This window comes from Filicampus tigris, chromosome 5 (genome assembly GCF_054856515.1).
Source record: "Filicampus tigris isolate MCC_2025a chromosome 5, RoL_Ftig_1.0, whole genome shotgun sequence".
NCBI lineage: Eukaryota > Metazoa > Chordata > Actinopteri > Syngnathiformes > Syngnathidae > Filicampus > Filicampus tigris.
Genome location: NC_141221.1, coordinates 15444089 through 15465000, shown reverse-complemented (window position 1 = coordinate 15465000; position 20912 = coordinate 15444089). Strand labels below are relative to the sequence as shown.

General features: G+C 40.6%; 2 protein-coding genes across 2 annotated transcripts in view; one reads left to right on the top strand and one right to left on the bottom strand.

Annotated features, from left to right (window-relative positions):
- The window catches only part of jak2b (Janus kinase 2b), a 34527-nt gene extending 30540 nt beyond the window's left edge, over positions 1 to 3987 (top strand). Inside the window, exon 25 of the transcript XR_015086962.1 lies at positions 3812 to 3987. The gene's annotated coding sequence lies outside the window, so the exon portion shown is untranslated. The remainder of the gene's footprint in view (positions 1 to 3811) is intronic.
- The window catches only part of gldc (glycine dehydrogenase (decarboxylating)), a 20931-nt gene extending 382 nt beyond the window's left edge, over positions 1 to 20549 (bottom strand). The window contains exons 1-25 of the mRNA XM_086031876.1: positions 19231 to 20549; positions 19077 to 19155; positions 13541 to 13676; positions 12647 to 12811; positions 12473 to 12550; positions 12241 to 12388; positions 11720 to 11916; positions 11382 to 11478; positions 11202 to 11307; positions 11004 to 11143; positions 10216 to 10296; positions 10030 to 10127; positions 9310 to 9394; positions 9186 to 9227; positions 8940 to 9082; positions 8319 to 8394; positions 5719 to 5844; positions 5439 to 5588; positions 4774 to 4886; positions 3836 to 3977; positions 3638 to 3749; positions 2135 to 2230; positions 954 to 1126; positions 771 to 851; positions 1 to 396 (exon numbers count right to left, since the gene is read on the bottom strand). The exon at positions 1 to 396 is cut by the window's left edge and continues 382 nt beyond it. Coding sequence (XP_085888002.1) covers positions 256 to 396; positions 771 to 851; positions 954 to 1126; positions 2135 to 2230; positions 3638 to 3749; positions 3836 to 3977; positions 4774 to 4886; positions 5439 to 5588; positions 5719 to 5844; positions 8319 to 8394; positions 8940 to 9082; positions 9186 to 9227; positions 9310 to 9394; positions 10030 to 10127; positions 10216 to 10296; positions 11004 to 11143; positions 11202 to 11307; positions 11382 to 11478; positions 11720 to 11916; positions 12241 to 12388; positions 12473 to 12550; positions 12647 to 12811; positions 13541 to 13676; positions 19077 to 19155; positions 19231 to 19539 — 3114 coding nt within the window. The 5' untranslated portion in view covers positions 19540 to 20549 and the 3' untranslated portion in view covers positions 1 to 255. The remainder of the gene's footprint in view (positions 397 to 770; positions 852 to 953; positions 1127 to 2134; positions 2231 to 3637; positions 3750 to 3835; positions 3978 to 4773; positions 4887 to 5438; positions 5589 to 5718; positions 5845 to 8318; positions 8395 to 8939; positions 9083 to 9185; positions 9228 to 9309; positions 9395 to 10029; positions 10128 to 10215; positions 10297 to 11003; positions 11144 to 11201; positions 11308 to 11381; positions 11479 to 11719; positions 11917 to 12240; positions 12389 to 12472; positions 12551 to 12646; positions 12812 to 13540; positions 13677 to 19076; positions 19156 to 19230) is intronic.
- Between the last annotated feature and the right edge of the window lie 363 nt (positions 20550 to 20912).

Genomic DNA, 20912 nt, shown 5'->3' with positions numbered 1-20912 from the left:
GGTCCATTGAAAGAGTTGGAAACAACCCAGATTTGTTATATAAATGAAAACAAGCATGTAGGCTCAGTCCCAGTGTCCAACTACATATATGGAAGAAGACTTTGAAGCAATAAATGTGAATTATTATCATTTGTGGGACTTTTCCTAATAGTCCCTCTGAGATCTTTTTCTTTTTTTTTTTCAAGAATCGCACAGCAGGGTGAATCAAACACTCAGGCGTGTACGTCGAGACTGCACCAAAAGTAAAGAAAAGTCCTACGAGGAGGCCCTCTTCTCCTCGTAGGGAGACTCGTAAACCTCCATGGGGGGGCAGGTGCACACCAGGTGCTGGTCGCCGTAGATGTCGTCGATCCGCGAGATGGTTGGCCAGAATTTGGTCTCCGGCCGAATGAAAGGCTGTGCAGGAAAAAAAAAATTTTTAGAAAATCAGGTCAGATCTGTTATGGGTATTCTAGATAATATGCTCACACTAGGGATGTCACGATTAATCAAAAATCGATCTAAACTGCTTAAAATATGCATCAGTGTAAAAAAAAAAAAAAAATTGATTTGATACAACAAATGCAAATGTTGAAAGTAAAATTTTGATAACTAAACGGATTAGGAATATTTTACTAGTTACACGTTATGAATTGTTGACAAATTTGCACTATTACCCTGCACAAAGTGTCATCTATTTCTTATTCAAATTCATTCTAAAAGATTGAAACGCTAACATGTATTGGCCACAAAAACGCTCAGCTCTGCATTTCGCAGCATCGTACACTTACCAAGGGGAAGGCGGCAAACTCTCTGGAGTAAGGTCTGTCCCAAGTGGAAGACGAGACGCAAGCCAGCGAATGAGGTGACATCTGGTAGACAAACAAAACTCAGGGTGTGGATGGGTTTCCATAGTCGGCGGAATTTGTATTTTATTTTATTTAATTTTTTTTAACACTGGCAACAACAATAACCTTGAGCGGGTTGATGCGAGAGTCCATCCTGCCCTCCTCGATGTCGGCGATCTCCTGCCGGATGCCCAGTAGTGCGTCGCAGAAGCGGTCCATCTCCGCTTTGTCCTCTGACTCGGTTGGCTCAATCATCAGTGTACCCGACACGGGCCACGACATAGTGGGGGCGTGAAACCCTAGAATAAAATTATATTGTGTTATATGTATATGTGTTATTATGTTGAATTGCATAAAAATAGTGGTGTCAAAAGATCCAAATTAATTGCAATTTTCTGTAATCAATCGAAATTTATCAAGATTCATTTCAATTGCAATTAACCACATTTTTACACTTTAGACTGAAGCTTGTTCCAAACATTCACTTGAGTAGAATCACGTTATTGAAAAACAATCGCACGGTTTATCCTTTCGTTCGATAGGTATAATGCTAATGTTAACACATAATTGGAAACACATATACAACGCTTGAAGCAAGTGGTAATATAACAGTCAGTACAAAAGCATTTAGATATTCATTTCAATGACAGTACTCACAGTCATATATTCTATATGCTCTGTGAGGATCTGAGACATCAATAATGCCAAAAGATGTACATTATAAAATGAACCTACAGCCATCACTTTCTGTAGGCGTAAAAAGCAGGATTACAGAGGAGGGTGTTCAATAATTTTGAAGAAAAACTAGGCCTGCTGAAATACTATTTCGTTATTTTCTTTCATTTACATCTCAAACGAAGTGTGCCCCCATCTAGTGGTCAACAGTGGAATTATACCCAATATAAACACGAGTTTACTGTATATCCGTCTGTTTTATAGTGCGCCCAGGTGGCCAAGGCGGGCAGCAGCACAAATTATTCAAAGTCGTATTGCAAAGCACAACTACTATTTTATTAGCTTTCTTTCCCCTTTAAATAAACTTTCACTCCAGTGAAATAACAAATCTTCAACATCAACACTGACTTCACTTTCAAGGCATCTTTCTTATATCACTGCACGTGTGATCAGAGGTCAACCACCACAGGAAGTAAGTAAATCTGCATTTTTGTTGTTTTTTTAAATGCATTACATAATTTTAATCTATGAAATTAAGACAGCCCTAATGAAAACAAAAAAGCATTGTAAAAAGTTGCCTTGTTCATCAGACGCCTTGTGGGACTCAGCTAAATCGTGCGCTGTGAACTGACCGTAATCTTGGAGCCTCTTGGCCACGTCCACGGCCTCCACGTTGGCCGATTTCTTGAAGGGCCTCACGTCCAAAATGAACTCATGGGCCACAAAGCCTGCATGCACACACATGTCTTTATTTACTAGCGAATTACAGTATACGCTATGGACCCAAAGAAAGTGATGGAGAAACGAGGAAAAGAAAAAGGAGAAAATCTTTTTTTTTTTGTCCATAAAACAAAGCAAGAGATAATAGAAAAGTATGAAAAAGGGATGTGTTTGGTTGATCTCGCCAAAAAAATATGACCGTAATCAGCATTGGTGTCGAACTCCAGTCCTCGAGGGCCGCTGTCCTGCCTGTTTTCCCATCTCTTCCTGCTGCAACACACCTGTTTCAAATGATTATCTCATCAGCAAGTTCTGCAGGAGCCTGATCTTGATCCCGATCGTTTGAATCAGGTGTGTTGGACGAGGAAACCTTTAAGACATGCAGGAGGGCGGCCCGCGAGGACTGGAGTTTGACACCCCTGCCGTAATGTATCGACAGTCGCCACGTTTTCAGTTCTTTACAAAACGCCAGGCAAAAAAACACTTCTGTGAGAGAACATGAACCAAAGAGGGCAAAAAGCGACGAGGACAGCAATTAAAAGGTAAATGACCATCATTTTTATACTTTACTCTGTTCTTTGTTTTTTACATTATGCACAACTCTCATTTATTGTGCAATAATATAATTGTAACATGTTTTGATGCATTTTTATGCTTTATAAAACATTAATGTCTGAATTTTGGGGTGCTCGGAAGTTAGCGGATTAGGGCATTTACATTTAAAACACGTCTCTACTTACAAAATGTTCTAGTTAAGAAATTTCTTCCAGAACCAATTAATTTCATAAGTAGAGGTACCACTGTATAATTATTTATTTTAGAACAATCAAATAACATTATTTAAATAACATTTTATTTAATTATACATTCAACACCAAAAAATGCACTAGTACAGTTATGTCAATCCAGTAAAATTAACAAATAAATGATTAATTTTTAATTGTGCAAAATTGGCCAATCTTGAATCAATCGTGTCATTTGTAAAAATAAAAAACTGAAAAGATTAATTGGTTAAGTCAACACTTTCACTAGAAATTAGCATTCTAAATCGAGTATTTAGTTATGTAATTATTTTGTCATAAAAATGGTACAGTTAACACCCATATATTTACGGTTCGGAATCCACAGATTAGTGCATTTGTTTTTTGCAGGGGGAGCTCTGCTCTTGGTGGGAAAAAAATGCATTGCCATGACATAAAAATACTACTTTGGTGTCATCTTGTGACAACGACAATTCCATATTCTATGGGAGTCAGCAGTGCTCGGTCCCTAAAGACGTGCCCCACTGACATTTGTGAAAGAAGTGAAAGTTTATTTATTTATTTTTTTTAATATGTTTTGTTGCGACAAGAAAAAGAGTTTGAGAACATCTTTGCGTCTTTTGCTAGGCGAATTAACTGCAAACCTGACCGTACCTTTGGCTCCTCTGTAGAGGATCTTGTAGTGGCCTTCCAGCCTTTTGGCCATGTAGTTGGCATTGAGGATGGCCATTTCTGTTGCATGAACCAGACCCTTGGCGCCCATCATCTATCATTCATAAAACACATACGTAAATACTTATATGAATAATATGTACTTTTTTTTTTCAGTTTGTGTGTTATTGGAATGCCAACCTTGATGTAGGCCCAGGAGATGGGCAGGATGGCGCTGGACCCCCACGGCGCGGCACTGATGGTGCCCAGGGAGCTGCTGCTGTTGACCGAGTGCATGGAGACCACCGGGTGGCTCGGCAGGAACGGGGCCAGGTGCGCTTTCCTGCTCGGGGCGAAACCACACATTGCTAATGCTAACGCTAAGGCGAGAACTAGAGAAAAGCCCTTTGAGCATTTATCCCATAATCTTGATAGCTTAAGCTCATTGAACTAGTACGCTCCTTAGCCTCACTAGTAAAACAATTCATTGCACTAGTAGACTGCCGGTCTCTTAAAAGTGAAGCTTTTTTTCTTGACTGCATGACATTTCTGCACATAAGCAAGAAAGCTACAGGCAAAACTACAACGGTTGACAATTGTGTGCCATTACTTTCGTCACAGTTTTCCTTCCCTAGTAACATTTAGCTGTCCTACTAGTATGCCAAGGTTGTGCTACTAGTGTGCAGAAATCATGTCATGCAGAAGTGGAAGAAATTGTTGCTAGAAAGATGCAATTATTCTCCTAGTATGCTGAAATGTCATTTGAGCATTTATTCGCTATCCGGCTTAAGGTTCATGTACTAGTGCGTTCTTTGTCCAACAGCTACATGTTACTAGTGATGGAAAAGTACTCCAAGCATTTTGGTCCCAAGTGCATGACACATGCCTACTTGTTGGGCCTTGTAGTGTTATTAATAAGGTTTAATTGCTTACTAGTAGGGCAAAAGTGACACTAGTTGTACAAAACTAATCATTACTACTACAAAGTTCTATGCATTTGCTGAATTGTCTGATTATTGATGAATAAAAGCAGACTAGTAAATGGATCTTGAACTGGATAGCAAGGAATCAAATAAATGATCAAATGTCTTTCCATGGATGACTACCAGTACAATTGGGACTAGTAAAGTGGGACTTACACTCCGATGGGCCCCATGCCAGGTCCTCCGCCTCCGTGCGGGATGCAGAAGGTCTTGTGCAGGTTGAGGTGCGACACGTCGGAGCCGTAATCTCCAGGACGACACAGGCCCACCTGCAACACACTAGTGCTACATTCACTCATGCAATATGCAGAATGGAGTTGGGATCTATGTTTTGATGTCATAATATTTGTCTGACATTGTAATGTGTTAGTTTTCATAAAGTGGCAAAAATCAACTCCCCCCCCCCCCAAAAAAAAAATCATCCGATTGTAATAGACATAATGTCGGCCAATTAAATTGATGAATCGTTTAGGCCATAAAATTAGCTTTAAGCTAACATACTTTGATGGGTTATTTGGTTTGGTTAAGTACGTACTTAACATGTAATTCTCTTTGTTTTATATTTAGACAGTACTTCAACAGGCAATGGCAAAAATAAAACCAGCTTGAAGCAAGCACATGGCCGCTTTTTTTGGAGAATTGTAGCAGAAACTCAGTCAGGCCAAGTGACGGCTTGGATTTTGAAAACCTTGTAAGTCAAGGTACGGCTGTGCTAGGGTGTGTGTGGTTTGAGTCGCGCAATTGGTAGTCAGCATTAGCGCAAGCAAACAGCTCAAAGATCATCTAGTGACGAGCAGATAAGACACAGCACACACGCGTACCTGGGCGTTCATGTTGGCGCCATCCAGGTACACCTGGCCACCGGCGCGGTGGATGAGCTCACACACATCCTGAATTTGCTCTTCAAACACGCCGAATGTGGATGGGTATGTGATCATCATGGCCGCCAGGTTGGCCTTGTGCTTGTCCACCTGGAAGACATAGGACACCGTTTGAGCATACATACATCTATATATATTTATATAAAAAATCCAAAAATGTGTAAAACTATACATTTACAATTTTTTATTAAAAAAAAAAATAATAACCAGGACTTTGTACCAGGGCTTTAAGGTGGGCCAGGTCGATGTTACCGTCTTTGTCCACCTCCACCACCTGCACCTTCATGCCCGCCATCTGAGCGCTGGCCGGGTTTGTGCCGTGTGCAGACTTGGGGATCAAACACACCTACACACACACAAAGACATCTCGTCAATAATCGTATCAAGACAGCATTTCAAGAAACAGCGGGGGATGTCTAGCTTCGCGACTTGAAATCATAAAATCAGGGTCTTGAAATCATAGAATCAGGGTCAATCAACCCTCACCATGGAGGTAATCTTTTTGTGCCATTCTAGATTTTTCTTTTTTAACAGTAAAATAGTAAAACAAAAAACTGTTTTATGAATTAACAACACAAAAAATGAAATTTAATTAAAGGAAAAAATATTCATGGGAATGTCTACATTCATGTAATTCCTATGTAATTTTTTATATATTGATAATAATGACAAAATAAGTCAAATCATAAAATGATTTATTTCATAAAATAAATAAATAAAAATAAAATAAATACTATACATGAATAAAGAGTAAACTTATAATGCATTTATACACATGCAAAAAAATATATGGCAATTTAATTCAGATCGCTCACTCTTTTTGGTATATTTTTTTATTTTTAAAACAAATGTAATTGTGTGTATGTCTATATATATATATATATATATATATATATATATATATATATATATATATATATATATATATATATATATATACACACACACACACAAAATTATAGTAAAGATTTTTCAGTTTTTGGTTAATCATTCTAGATATGCTTGTATAAAAAACAAACGTAAAAACCTTTTTGTTTCATTAAGGAAACTAAAATTCTGTTTTTTTTCAGGCAGCCATTCTAGATTATTTTTCCTGAATTATATATACATAAAATAAATTACAGTACTGCATATACATTAAACAAGCAATGATTTTTCAAAATTCAAATCCAGATTTTTTTGTGTGTGTTTTTGGTACCATCTACTTATATACTGTCACCCTCCTAAAATAATGACCTGTGTATTTTTTTCTATTTTTTTCAGAAAACATGAAAAACTGAACCAAATTCTGATTACATTATATGTATTAATAATTTCATTTTAGGGGTAGAAATGAACAATCTGTTTAACTAAGGATGGACGTAGCCGATTTTAGCAGAGGTGGCCAGCATCCTGAGATGTCTAGAGCAAAAAAAAAAAAAAAAGGTTTGTCAAAATTAGACTTAGTCCATTACTTTAAAAGAGGCAAGTGTAAAATGTATTATTACATATTTTTAAAAAAGTCTGATGTATTTTTGTCATTTAGAATTTCAACATGACAAACTTCCTACAGCAACGGCCGCAGTGTTTTTTGTGACCTGAATGTTTAAGCATGCTGCTGGTCACTAATTGATCTGATACCTTATTAGGGTGACACTCATGACATTGCACAATAGAGCCAGGGCATTTAGACCAGCCGCTTGGGCAACGTCCACAAATAACACACAGGCGGCCTCTGCAAAATGTAAATTCCAAATATGGAATCTTGTCAATTTGGACTTTGCCTCTTTCAAGACCGGGCCCCCTATCAAAGACACATACATAGACCATTATAAAAAAAAAAAAAAAAGCCTTTAGTACATGTGCTGAAAGTCCAGTCAGTCGTCCTTTAATCTCAGGGGACGTCTTATCTACGACTTGTTCTCAAGTGGTGACCAATCGGGGACTATGTTGAAATGTAATGTCATAGTGACCCATTGTAGCACGTTGTGTGGACAAGAAATGTGAGTGATAAAGACTACGCTCCTAACTTACTCATTCGCAAACAAAAGAGACCAAAAAAAAGTGTATCCAGAATGTACAATGTGCCAGAATAAAGCATTACTACTACTGTATGTTACAAGAATGAGGTTATCATAATTGATAAGAGAATAAAGTCATACAGCTACCACAATTAAGTCGTTCCAAGGGAAAGGTTGTAATATAGTTACGGTAATAAAGTTGTAAATTAAGAGTAAAGAAGTTGTAGTTATTACAAGAATAAAGTTATGAGCAATAAATTGTAACGTTATGAGAAAAAGGTTGTAATGATGAGAAAAACGTAAGCAAAAAAACTAAGCGGTGATTGTTCTAAGTATAATGTTAATGTAGTGGCTATGAGAATAAAGTTGTAATGTTATATGGAAAAAGTTGTAGTTTGAATGAGAAGAACACAGTATGTCAAAGAAAAAACTTGTAGTTACGAGAATAAATTTGTAATGTGGTATGACAAAAAATGTGTAGTAGTTACGAGAATGAAATTGAAATACAGGTAGGTAAGAGTATAAAGTCGTAATATGTGCAAGACTAATGTAATGTTAAGGGAAAACGCGTTGTTATAAGAATTAAGTCGAAGTTACGAGAACGAAGTCCTAAAATATGAGAATAAAGTATGATTTTTCTATTATAAAAGTTTTTGTTAAGAGAATAAATTTGCAGTAATTACAAAACAGGTCAAAATTTTCAGGACGTAGTCATACTATAACGTTGTGAGAACAATGTCGTAATTTAAATAGACATTGGCACAAGCACAATAATAAACATGAAGTAATATATTGCTGTTGAGGCACATTATTCACTTACACTTCTTGAGTTCTCCCCCTTTGAATTGAGGTAGGCCTTAATAGCTGCCAGCCCGGCATATTCTCCCTGAGCGCCACTGGAACACAAACCAAACAAAATGGTCATGTGGAAAACTAACAAACAAAGGAACATCTGACAAACAAGTAAACACCAGGCGTAAATACACACCTCGCATTCAAATGACATTACATTTGCTGAACTGATCAGAGCCAAGATTAATCATACTGGCCTGCACAATTCGCATATACAACAACATTCACAACAGTCCTTGAGCCCTCTTTAACATTCTTCCCTCCTAAGTCCTTCATATAATATTTGATTACTAATGCTTTCTAGCATTTTTTTTTTTTTTTTTACAATAGTAAACTAATATTGGACTAAAATTTGTGTCCTGCACAAAAACCATTGGACAACTATACATATGATGTAATAGTGGGATTGTAAAATGAGTCTTTAAAAGTGATTTGATTGCTTGAAATGTTTACTGACAACAAAACATGTATGAAATATACATCGGCACATCTGCCGCCAAAGGGATAAAAAAAACACAATAAAGCTCTAGGCTTATTTCCTTTGCGTTCCATTTAATTTGACGTGGACCACATCCCGACCTGGGCTGACCTGTTTGGCTGAAAGGAGATCTTGTCATAGCCCGTCACCTCACAGAGGTCCTTCTCCAGCTGCCTGAAGAGCTTCTGGTAGCCCTCGGCCTGCTCTAGAGGCACGAAGGGGTGGATGTTGGCAAACTCCCTCCACGTGATTGGCTACAGCAAATAAATATAACATTTTTATTGTCTAAAAGAAATAAATATTACCTTTTAAAAATATGAAATGGACTTCATATTTGGATGGAGATAAGTGACTCACCATAAGCTCCGAGGAGCTGTTCAGCTTCATGGTACAAGAGCCCTAAACAGTACCCATAATTATTATTTTCAATTCTTATATTTATTAGTTATTAAAAGTGGTGCTGTGGTGAGTTATCTCTCACCAGTGGGATCATGCTGTGCACCAGCGAGATGTCTTTGTTCTCCAAGCGCTTCATGTATCGCACAATGTTTGTCTCCGAGTGGTAACTGAGGATGACCCAAAGCAGGATGGTTAGTGACATGCTAATGCTAGCATTATTAGAAAAGGCTGACTGGGCATGATATCATGTTTCAACCCGAGTTCCTCAAAGATATTAGAGGCCAAGACTGGATTATTTATGGCCCTAGCAAAGATAAAAGTAACGAACAAACACCTGAAACGTATGAAAAAAACGTAACTGATAAAAGTTCACCTCAGTGGCTAACACTGTTAACTTCAACCAATCAAGAGGAATAACAAATCTTGTTCGATCACATACATATGCCTTCAGGTTAGCATGGAATTCTGGTTCATTATGTTATTAGAGGACAAGACTGATAAAAGCCAACACATTGGCGGCTAGCTCTGTTACCTTCAAAACAACAAATCTTGTTAGATCACTACACATGCTATCAATTAACAGATTTTGTTAAATAACATCTGTTATCACATCATTGGGTTAATTAGTGTGGAATGTTAAGTTCATGAGCTACCTGAACTATTAAGTTATTCAATGATTGAAACGTTCTCCATGGCTAAAACGGTTAGCCTCAAAACACTCTAGACGAACAACAAATCTTGTTCAATCACGTATCCTATAAATAGCATGGAATGCTAGTTCATGTCTAGAGTAACCCTCCACCTGTTGAAGACCTGGTGTGCCAGGTACTTGCTGGTCCTCTTAAAAGGGCTTCCCATGATTCCCTTCATCCGCTCGCCCATCTTCTCAGCGATAAGCTCCTAAAAAGAAAATGGAGCACCCAGTCCTTGAATTAGCATAAAGCAACAAAACAGGATGGGTACAACATAAGCGTTGGTGTCAACATACGGCAGAGGATTCACAGCCAAAGACCCAGAGCAAGTCGTCCAGGTCCCTTTCGGTGACAGTCTCGTCCAGCGATACCCCCAACTGCAACGAGCAAAGAAACACAACAGCAATAGCACATTTGAGGAAGTGTGTGGTAACTTTCACACAGAACAGGGACCCGGGAATAAGTCGAAAGAGGACCAGAAACATGAAAACACAAAGGTGGTGTCAATATTTGTTTTTGTGATATAAACCACATTAGCTTTGACTGACACGTGGTCCAGATTTGGCATCATTGCCATCTCCTTGGACCAAGTCAAGACCGTAACCGGAGCCTACCTAGAATCATTCCAACAATCCACCACATTAAAGTAAGGAATTCAAGCCCTCATCCCAAGGGGTTCTTTCATGTTTTGTATTGTAACAGAGGAGACAAGTTTGGAGGGGCCAAGGTAGAGCAATCTGGGCTCATAATTGATCTGGATATTTGCTCTATGATACACTCACTCAAGGGTGAGACCCAAGTATCCCAAAACCATCTTAAGCGCTGCCTCTAAATCAAGTCGCTTCCTCTGGAGTCTTCCTACTTTCGAGGACCAATGAAAGACATTTCATTATTTTCTAGGACGAGGTGAAGATTACATCAGTTCACCACATTTTAATCATGTGCAACAGATGTACATAAACAAATTAAGGACTGATGGTAAATCTTGGGCATCCTTACAGACAGAGGCAGCGATAAGAGGAAGAAAATGGATGAAACATGACAACGCTAGACTCTAAATAGCCAAAGTGCAGGAAGTCCTCACCACTCCGTCAGCGTAGACCCTGAGGTTGATGTTCCTCTGCGCAGCTCTCTCCAGGATGTCCTTGGCCGCCACACCGCAGGTGATCTTCAGTGTGTCGAAGAACATCTCACTGTGCAGCCGGTGTCCTGCTCTCTTCAGACCTGGATCATACCACGACTCACTCATCAAGCTTTTGCTCGGACGGTGCAAGAACCTTACCCTCTGCGAGAATAAGAGTGGCGTTGTGAGTCCTCTCAGCAATGTGTTTGAGTCCTTGTGGGCCGTGGTACAGTGCAAACATGGCAGCCATGTTGGCTAGCAGGGCCTGATTGTTGGGAAATTAGCCCAATTAGGACACAATGAGGCATTCCATTGAGGCATTCGGCGTCTGAGTCCTACCTGAGCTGTGCAGATGTTGCTGGTGGCTTTGTCCCTGCGGATGTGCTGCTCCCTGGTCTGCAGTGCAAGCCGAAATACTTCCTTTCCCGCAGCATCCCTAAAACATCAACCTTTAACTTCAACAACAAAAAGTTGGGAAAATTCGTCTTTCGGGGGAAGTTTGGGGATGAATCTAAAATGTACTATAACTTTTAGAAGTTAGCTTGATTTGACCTTCACTACGTTTTTAAATACAAGTTTCCAACTGTTAAACGTTTCCGTACTTTTTACACGACTTGCTGATCCCTAACAAGGAGCTAAACAGCAAAATCCACAACAGGTGAGTCCTTGTGACCTACCTGGTAACGCCGACCATTCTACCGGGCATCATTCGGACCAGGTTCTCTTTGACAGAGAAGAAGGCGGCATGAGGACCCCCGTAGCACAGAGGAACCCCAAACCTCTGGGAGCTTCCCAGTGCAATGTCCACACCAAACTCGCCAGGGGGGCGTAGCACGCACAGTGCCAGCAGATCTGTGGCGCAGCAGGCCAAGGCCTAGAAAACAAAAATCAATTTCTATCACAAACTGTAAAACCAACGTATCATTCAAAACAAGACACGCTAACAGACCGCAAGAACATACGCATCGACAAACAGTCATTGACCTGTGGACAGACTCTTTAGTGAACATAACATGGATGGGCAGCCAAAGTAACTGGAGGTAACCCACGAAAGCAGTGAGAACTTTCAAACTCAACAGAGAGTCAAAACAGGGACCTCTAATATGTAAGGCGGATGTATTAACAACTTGTCCACCCTGTGTTACTTCAAGCCCCACCATGTTATTGACACTTTCATAGGGAATGGTCTGACTCTTACCCCTCCCTTGTGCGCCCGGTCCACAAGGGCCGTGAAGTCCTCTACCCTGCCGTCAGTGTCAGGGTACTGGAACAGAGCGCCGCTGATGTCTTTCTTGCTGAAGTCCATCTCGTGAGGCAGCTTCAGCACCGTCTTCACACCAATATAGCTAGAACATCACAGTCAAACGGTGGGGGCCCAATGTTGGATACGCCATTGAGGACGGTTGACAGTCATTTGAGTGTGTCCCTACTTGGCTCTGGTCTGCACCACCGCAATGGTCTGAGGGTGACAGCGAGGGTCGATGTAGAAGATTCTTCTTTTGTTCTGTCTGGGAGAAGAACGCAAGGAAACCCAGGGCGGTTACGTAGACTCGGGATCTCTTCCTTACCCTACCGTGTGGTACTGCTATGGAATTTTTCCACACCTGTGGCAGAGCTGCATGGCCTCGGCGGCGGCCGTGCCCTCGTCCAGTAACGAGGCGTTGGCCATGGGCAGGCCTGTGATGTCACAGATCATGGTCTGGTAGTTGAGGAGAGACTCCAGGCGGCCTTGGGACACCTCGGGCTGGTAGGGTGTGTACTGAGTCACCCTGAGGATGAGAAATACCAAGGGGAAAGAGGGCACCATTTGATATGAAGAAGGATCTGAGGGGATGGAGACCTTTTCAAAAAAAAAAAAAAAAATTAAGTAGTAATAATTATAATCCCTTCAGCCCCTATCCCATTGAGCGGCAAACATTTGCAAGTGTTTGCGAAGGTAGCAAATGTTGCGTTCTCATCAGGGTTTGTTCAAGTCGCAAACAGTTGCCAGACGTTCGCCTGTGCTTTTCTTGTCATTAGCAAATTTTGAACATGTGGACAAGAAAAGCCTTTAAAAGTTTTGGAGAACGTCTGGCGAACGTTTGCAACACTGAACAAAATTTGTCGTGAATGCGCATTTTGCTACTTCGCCAGTAGTCACAAATGTTCGCCCCTCAGTGGTATAGGGGCTTTCAGGTGAATTAAACTTTTTTAAATGTTTCAAAAATTGTGATATTGGATATGTTTGATTCTTTTTTTTGTTCATGTATCTTCTCCTTATTATTTCAATATGGGAGAAACTGTGGCCTGGGATGTAGGATGTTTATGTTAATGTCATCCGGGATTGTTCATTACAGTCCAGCAGAGAATATGCGTTCCCCACACAGTCACGAAAGGCAATAAAACTCAAGTCACAAGGCGGCTGGGCTCCCTGTCGCCAGGACACATTAAAACAGAACGACCAAAACCTTGTGGTCAGTCAGCAGATCCTCAGAAGTTACTTGAGTTCCCCAACTCACCAGCCGGCATTCTCCAGGAGGTTCCGCTGGATGGGCGGCGGTACGGAACAGTTGTAGTAGCCCATGCCGATGTAGGAACGCCACACCTTGTTCTTGGACGCGATCTTGTGCAGCGATTCCAAGATTTCGTTCTCACCTATGGAACATTCCCAGCACAAATGCTGACTGTCAAAGGAAAGTTAAGGGAAAGTTCATAAAGTGGAAGTCCAAACATATTTTTTCCTGAATAGGTTCTATGCAGGCCAACTAGTTGAATTACGGCATTCTGATTAAGATTGCGTTTGTGGAATACAAATTCAGCAGCAAAATGCACCCACTTTTAGCCATCTGAGGGGGCGGCCATTTTGTCACTTCTGTCGACAGCAGATGACATCGGAGTTGCTCAGGTAACGACCAATCACGGCTCACCCGTTTCCAGAAGCTGAGCCATGATTGGTCGTTATCTGAGCCCTGAGCAACTTCGATGTCATCTTCAGTCGACAGAAGTGACAAAATGGACGCCCCTTGAGCTAGCTAAACATGGGTGGCTTTCTCATATTCCACAAACGCAGAATGCCTTGACTCAACTAGTGGGCCTGCATAGGACATATTCTTGAAAAAAATGTTAATTTGGGTTGACTTCCACTTTAAGGTGGGGAAGAAGGTCTGGTAATAAGCAGTGATGCACCAACACCATTTTTTTGTGGTGTGTTCTTACATTTAAGTACGTACTGACACTTGATAATGCAACTATGTCTTGCAATTGTGATGAAAAGGTGATTCATTTTCGGTTAGTATCCAAAAACGTTTCTTTAACTTGTCATAAGTTTCACTCAAATAACACTTTTTAGAGTAACAAATGATTGCTGACATTTTAGCATAAACGCAGTTGATTTTCTAATAGTCTTGCCAAATATTTCGTTGCCTCTGTCAAAGTTTAAATACTTGGGGGAAGTTAGTGAAAGGTATGGTCAGAGCCAAAGAAGAAATATGAGATGAAGAATGTAGAGCCTGTTTGATATACTGTACACATAGGATGCCACATTAACTCAAGACTGACAGGACAACTGAAGCGCTGCTTAATCATACCATTGCGTACGTCTCTCGGGGCCAAAGCCGAGCAGAGCAAACTTGCCGGTAGCCAGAGACGGTTCGCTGACACAACTCATTGCCTCCCGAGAATTTATCTTCCATTTTGCAAAACGTAATTTGCAGTCGGCGTGTCGTAATCTATGTTTATCTTCAAATCTCTCTACACGGCTGTCAATCTGTTCATCTTCAAATCTCTCTACACGGCTGTCATAATTCTGCCTTCCCATTAACTCATTTATTACCGGACATGTTCAGACCCTCTTTTACCCAAACGCTTGAAATTTTTAAAAAATATATAGAAATGGGTTCCTGTAATTGAATGGCTGGACTGTGAAAAGTCTTTGGGATTGAATGAATTAATTATTTGTCAGGATGATATCATTGCATTAGTATTGGAACCTTTTTTCAAGTCTCAGTACTTACAGTACGGATGCAGGTAAATTAATCTCCCTTTCCCTGTTGTGATGATTATTCTGAATATTCCGTTTTTAAAAAGACAATATCTGTAGTCCTGCTTTAAATACTGGTTTATCTCAACTGATGATTCCAACACTCAGAACCCGCTCAGTGGAATATGCGGCGGTATGCTCGCCAATGAGCGAATGGAGATCAAGCTCCCAGCATCAAGAGACAAGCCTGGATTAAAGTCAAAGCAGAATATTCAGTGCTTCCTTGCTTCCATTTCCAACACCCTATGCCTATGCTATCTGTTTCAAGCAGGATTTTCTGCAATGACGTCGTCGACCAAAACAAGATTAGGCTGTAGGCGGTACGGTACTTTTCGGGGCGATGCGTGGTAAAGGCACCCGGATTATTTCAGTAGGGGTGCCGATCACAAAGCTAGCAGGGGTGGAGCAAGAACCCCTGCTGCCTGCTGATTGGCCAGTAGTGAATAATAGATACAACTTGCTAGTATGCTATGACATCGGCCTATTTAGCACAGCAAATTAAGATGAACTCTTTAAGTCGAAAATGATAAAAACTGTCTTCCCTCGCACTCGTTTGATCCACTTTGTTCATCACGAGTCACCACGTGGCAGTCACGCCGCACCACTCCTCTGCCTAATGCCAAATTATTCCAATGAGCAGCACTCGGAGCTGCAGAACAAACTGGATTTTAAAAAAGCAGAAGCGGATTAGAACGTAGGCAACTGAGAGAGAGAGGAAATGAGGACATATTTTGTTTGCAAACATCCAGAGAAGAACTGGATCCATACAGCATGCTTCTATGCCTCCCTACCCTCCCCATTTAACAAGAGCTGTGCCAAAGCAACCGCTGAGATTCCTCTGGTTGCCTAGCAACGCCGAGGAATGGGACAATGGCGCCCCATCTGAACTACTACTGGGGAAAGGGAAGACACCCAAAAAAAAAGTGTATATTTGCAGTTGATTCAACGTCAAGTATGCTACAAATAGAAATGTGTCTTTTTAACAGTGGCGGGACGTGCATTTGGTACCTGAGGCTTCAACGGGGATTTCACTGACTTAACTCATACTATGCCAATGACATATTTATATGTCTTTTAACAGGGCGTCTGAATAAGGCTGGTACTGATCAATCCACATCTTACTAGTAATGTTGAAACGGGTGGGAAATTTCAGGTAAATTCATGGAAAGGTTCAGTAAATTTCCATTGGAATTCAAGATGGGGAATGTAGGAAATATTCCAAATTGGAAATGTTGTTTTGCCATAAGCAGACATCTATCTATGAATGTCCCTTTGCCCACTTGTCACTCAAATTTCAATAATAGGAATAATCAATACTACTCAAAAATGCAGCACACTGAGAACCCGGTATCTGTGGGGACGGGGATAGAGTCCAACAAATGGCAAAAATCTGTGAATAGTTGACTCAAATTGAAAAAAATAATAATAATTGGAAAAAAACGCCAAATAAGCGGGGGATCAGGCAATAACGAAGTGCAAGCAAGAAAGGGATTGAGTCAAAAGTACTTGAATCAGTGCAGGTTTCTGTGAAAAACGGGGCAGGTCAAAAAAAAAAAATCTGCAAATACGTGAACTTGCCAATATGCAGTGGTCCACATTAAAGCAGCATGGAACCGTCAACCGTCGTTGATCGTCTGCAGTAGCTCAGAATCAGCATTTATCTAATAACATGACAAAAGCTAAAATATTAATTCAATTATGTCATCCTTACCAGAGATACAGATTATTAAACGTAATAAGACACATCTTACTAGCCAAAACAGTTTTGCCCTGATCAACCAATCGGAGGATGGAAAAAATGCTGATGTCATCAAGGGTCAACTCTGGGAGTCTGAATTTGAAATTCGATTGGATAAGACACATTCCCATTTGTAATACAATTCAAGACAACACTCTTGATCCTGAAGGCACTGGGCAGATTAGATTAACATGCTCAAAAAAAGGCTGAAATCTGATTGGACCAAAAAATAAAATCTAAAACCACATACACGCACTTGAAGCAGTGCAACCAAGAGAAATGCTATGAAGTGAAGAGTATGGAGTTGGGAATCAATGACAAGAATTTCATGGAACTAATGTTAAAATTAAGGTTGTAAATGTCGGAGGGGCAAAACAAATGCCTGATTCAGAGCCACGCAGGAGCTCCATTGTTGTCCCCTTTGCTGGCGTTTTCTTACAAAGCCTCAGAAAAGCTGAAGCAGCAGAAAATGCCAGCACCGAGCCTCCCAGGCCCCGACCAATCGAACGCTGCCTCTCACCAGGTGACTCCGACAAACTTAGTTAATCATTCCCTCTTTTGTATTTATGGTCTATACAAAAAATGGCTACTTGTGTCAGCACTCGTGTGAGCTTATCAGTAAATCATCAAACTTGGATGGTGCTGTACACAATTGCGCAAACAAAAAGGTGATTACGCTACACTAAATAAAGACCAAGCCAAAGCTGTGAAATGCATTGTAGTCATTCCTAATATTTTGATCACGTTACAAGGCTAAATAAACACATAGTGACTCATTAAAATTAACACCTCACTTTTCAAATAAATACCTTTATTCAGTTGTATTTTTTTAAAGTTAAAAATGTGTTTGGTTTTATCTAGGGATGCCCCGCTAGCACCTTTTTCAGAGCACAAGTAAACTGAAAAAATGGTGTTGAATTTACTCACTTTTATTTCGTCAAGTGGTTTGCACTAGATAAAATCATCTGCATACATCTACTTAAAAATGTATTTTAAATCCAGATGATTATATTGTGTGCAACAACCTAACAAAATGAAATTGAGTAAATTCAACACCCCATTTTTTTCAATATACTTAAATTTGAGTAGTCGCCGATACAGAGTTCCAATACTTGGTCATGACATTATGTCTTGCAATTGTGATGAAAATATGTTTTATCTGAATAAATATGATCATATGTGATCTGTTTCTTGTCTTAGAACAGATGTTAAATTGTTTTACAACACTCATTTACATCCATAAAGCAAAACTTAAATGACACTCATCAGACAATATTTTAATAGATTTTTACTTTTTTTTCTTTTTAATCCCTAGAGGGAAAATGCTCTGACGTTTTTACTTGATTTTTATGTATATCTATGTGTTCTTTGTCTGAGAACAGGATGTATGTATCATTTTTAACATTTTAACTACACACATTAAGTAGTTCTGTTTGAATTGTTTGGGTGTTCTTCAGCATTGAGCAGGTGACATATTTTCTTTTCTAATGTACTGTAGTTATTATACCAATTCTATCCCCAAGGAGAAATTCAAATTCACATCTATGTATTGATATATACACACAATACATACTAAAAATATTTAAAATTGAAATTCAAATGACACTGCGGTAAATATATATTGGAGAATAAAGACACGAATAACATTGTCATAAAAATGGTTACATTAAAACAAATTATATACTATTAACCCTCGTGATGGGTCAATGTGGCCTGCTGGATGTTTAGTCATTTTAGTGTTTCAGCCAAAGAAATGCAACAAATGGCGGTTCGTAAAATAAAACTAAACAAATTTGCTTCATTTATTGAGCATTCACATTTTTTTTGGGGGGGGGGTGGTGTTTTTTCACTAAGGCGAGCATTATTCTTATTATTATGATCAGCATCTTTGCAAAAAGCCGACCCCCCACTAACACCCCCCGCCCCCCCACCCCTCCCATTGGAAGGTCTCCTGTGATTTAACTGGTTTGAGCTGGGTTTAAATGTTATTGTTGAGTTTTAAGTCGCAATTTGCGTCAATGTGTGGTGTGACAAGACCAGAGTGTGTTGGGGGGGAATGGGGCAGATTGCATCCATCCATGTCACCTTATTAGGAGCCAGCCTCGGCTGTGATGTAATGTGACCGCTGGAACCAGATTGAACTGGACTTGGGACCTGGGCGAGAAACTTTGCACTCGCCTTACCATGATCCTCCTCCTCATCATCATCATAAATGCCCTCCAAATATGTTCGAGGGGGAGCATGTGGCAGAAAATGCGCGATAAAGAGGTCAACTTACACACTGGGTCGTCCAGCTTCATGCTCTGCCTCATGCGGATGGACGACGGCACCGTGTTCTCAATCAGCTGCTCGATGGACTAAAAACCAAAACAATACGTTTGAAATGGACACGAATAAGAAGTCTGACTGTAGTTTGTCTTTGTTTTTATTACCTCCAGTCCGAGCGCGTCCAGCATGTCCCGCTTCTCCCGCTCACCTGGCCCGATGTGCCGCTCGGCGAAGTCGTCGTGCCGGGGTAGGATCCGCTCGATGCGCCGAGAGCATCCGGCCGCCGTGGTCCTGACGCCCCGCGTTGCCAGGGACGCCCCCGGCACGGAGCTCCGGCAGCCGGCGGCTTTCAACATCACGCGGCTGACGGCGACCGCGCGCCCGCCGCCGGCCGCGCAAGTCCGGTTGGCCGCCCCCACGACCCCCGCTGCTTTGGCCGAGAAGATGCCCCACGACTTGGCACAACGTTGCATCTTTTGTTTTGGAACAAAAAGTTGGAGAAGGCCGGCAGAGTGTGAAGCGATCCCCGCAGGAGAGCTGCTGTTGCCGCTGCTGCTGCTACCGCTGGTTCTGCTGGACTACTTCAGAGAGTTTATACAAGTGCACACAGTTGCACCCGAGCGAGCCAATCACAGCGTAGACAGGGTGAGTGACGTCACGCAGTGCCCAAGTTAAACAGCTGCTTGACTTCCTCACGTGATTTACCAAAATTCGCCTCTGTTGTGAGATATTAAGTTTCACGTAGCAACATGCCATTTGGTAGGAAAGTGTGTTATGAGTAGGTTTACAAAAAGTCTCACCAACCCATGTCTAGAAACACACAGGACATAACGTTGCTGTCCTTTGAAAAACGTGTATGTCCAATTTTGGATTAAAAAAAAAATCACGTTAATGCGATGTCTGTTACGTTACGCGGACACACCATTCACGTAAAAATAAGAAAAATGGACAGAAGTGTTTTTCGCAGGACAGCATCTTGCTTTAAGATATTCCCTCAAAAATTTGTCCCCATAGCACCATCAGGAATTGTTTTTGAAAATTCAGTCCCCAAAGCCAGTTTTACCAAGCAGCATGACATTTGGTAGGCATGGAAATCATGAATAGAACCACAAAAAAAAAAGTCGTAACTAAAGACACAACTATTTTGAGTTGAAGTGAGCCCTAAAAACTAAAACCTGTAAGGCCCACAAAATCCCGTCCTGGCAACTAGGAAATGAAAAAAGTTCTACGATGATGAATTCAATTCAAACTGACTCTTGTTGTCTCTCGAATAACCCAAGAGAAATTAATGAGTTGTTCAAACGGTTCTATAATAATATTTTGACACATCAGAAACACCAGAAAACCTGAAAAACATTGACACCTTTTTATCAGCTATTAAACCACATAACCTCAGCCAAGATTAACAAAAGAGTATATATTCCTAATTTCCTTAAAAGAAATGGAGGAACCTCTGAGCTCATTACAAGCAGACCAGGGGAAAGATGTTCACCCCCCCCCACCCCCAGAAATTGACAGGACATCTCCCTCTTCTCGTGGACGTCATTAAGTTAGCCTCTATACAGACTCAGAAACTTCCTGAACCATTCTCTACAGCCATAATTACTGTGATGTTACTGTTAATTAACATTATTTCCTATGCCCTAGCTAAGAGATTTCACCCATACGCGCCACATTAATAAATCCAAAAATTCATCCCCAAAAATCCTCAGCTAATAACCTATGCAGGCTCTTTTACATTATTCAATGAAATAAGTCTAAAATGGAACCAAGCATAACTTTGGAAACCGAAAAAGCCTTCAGGAGGTTAGAATGGCCATACCTAGTTAAAATATTGGACAAATTT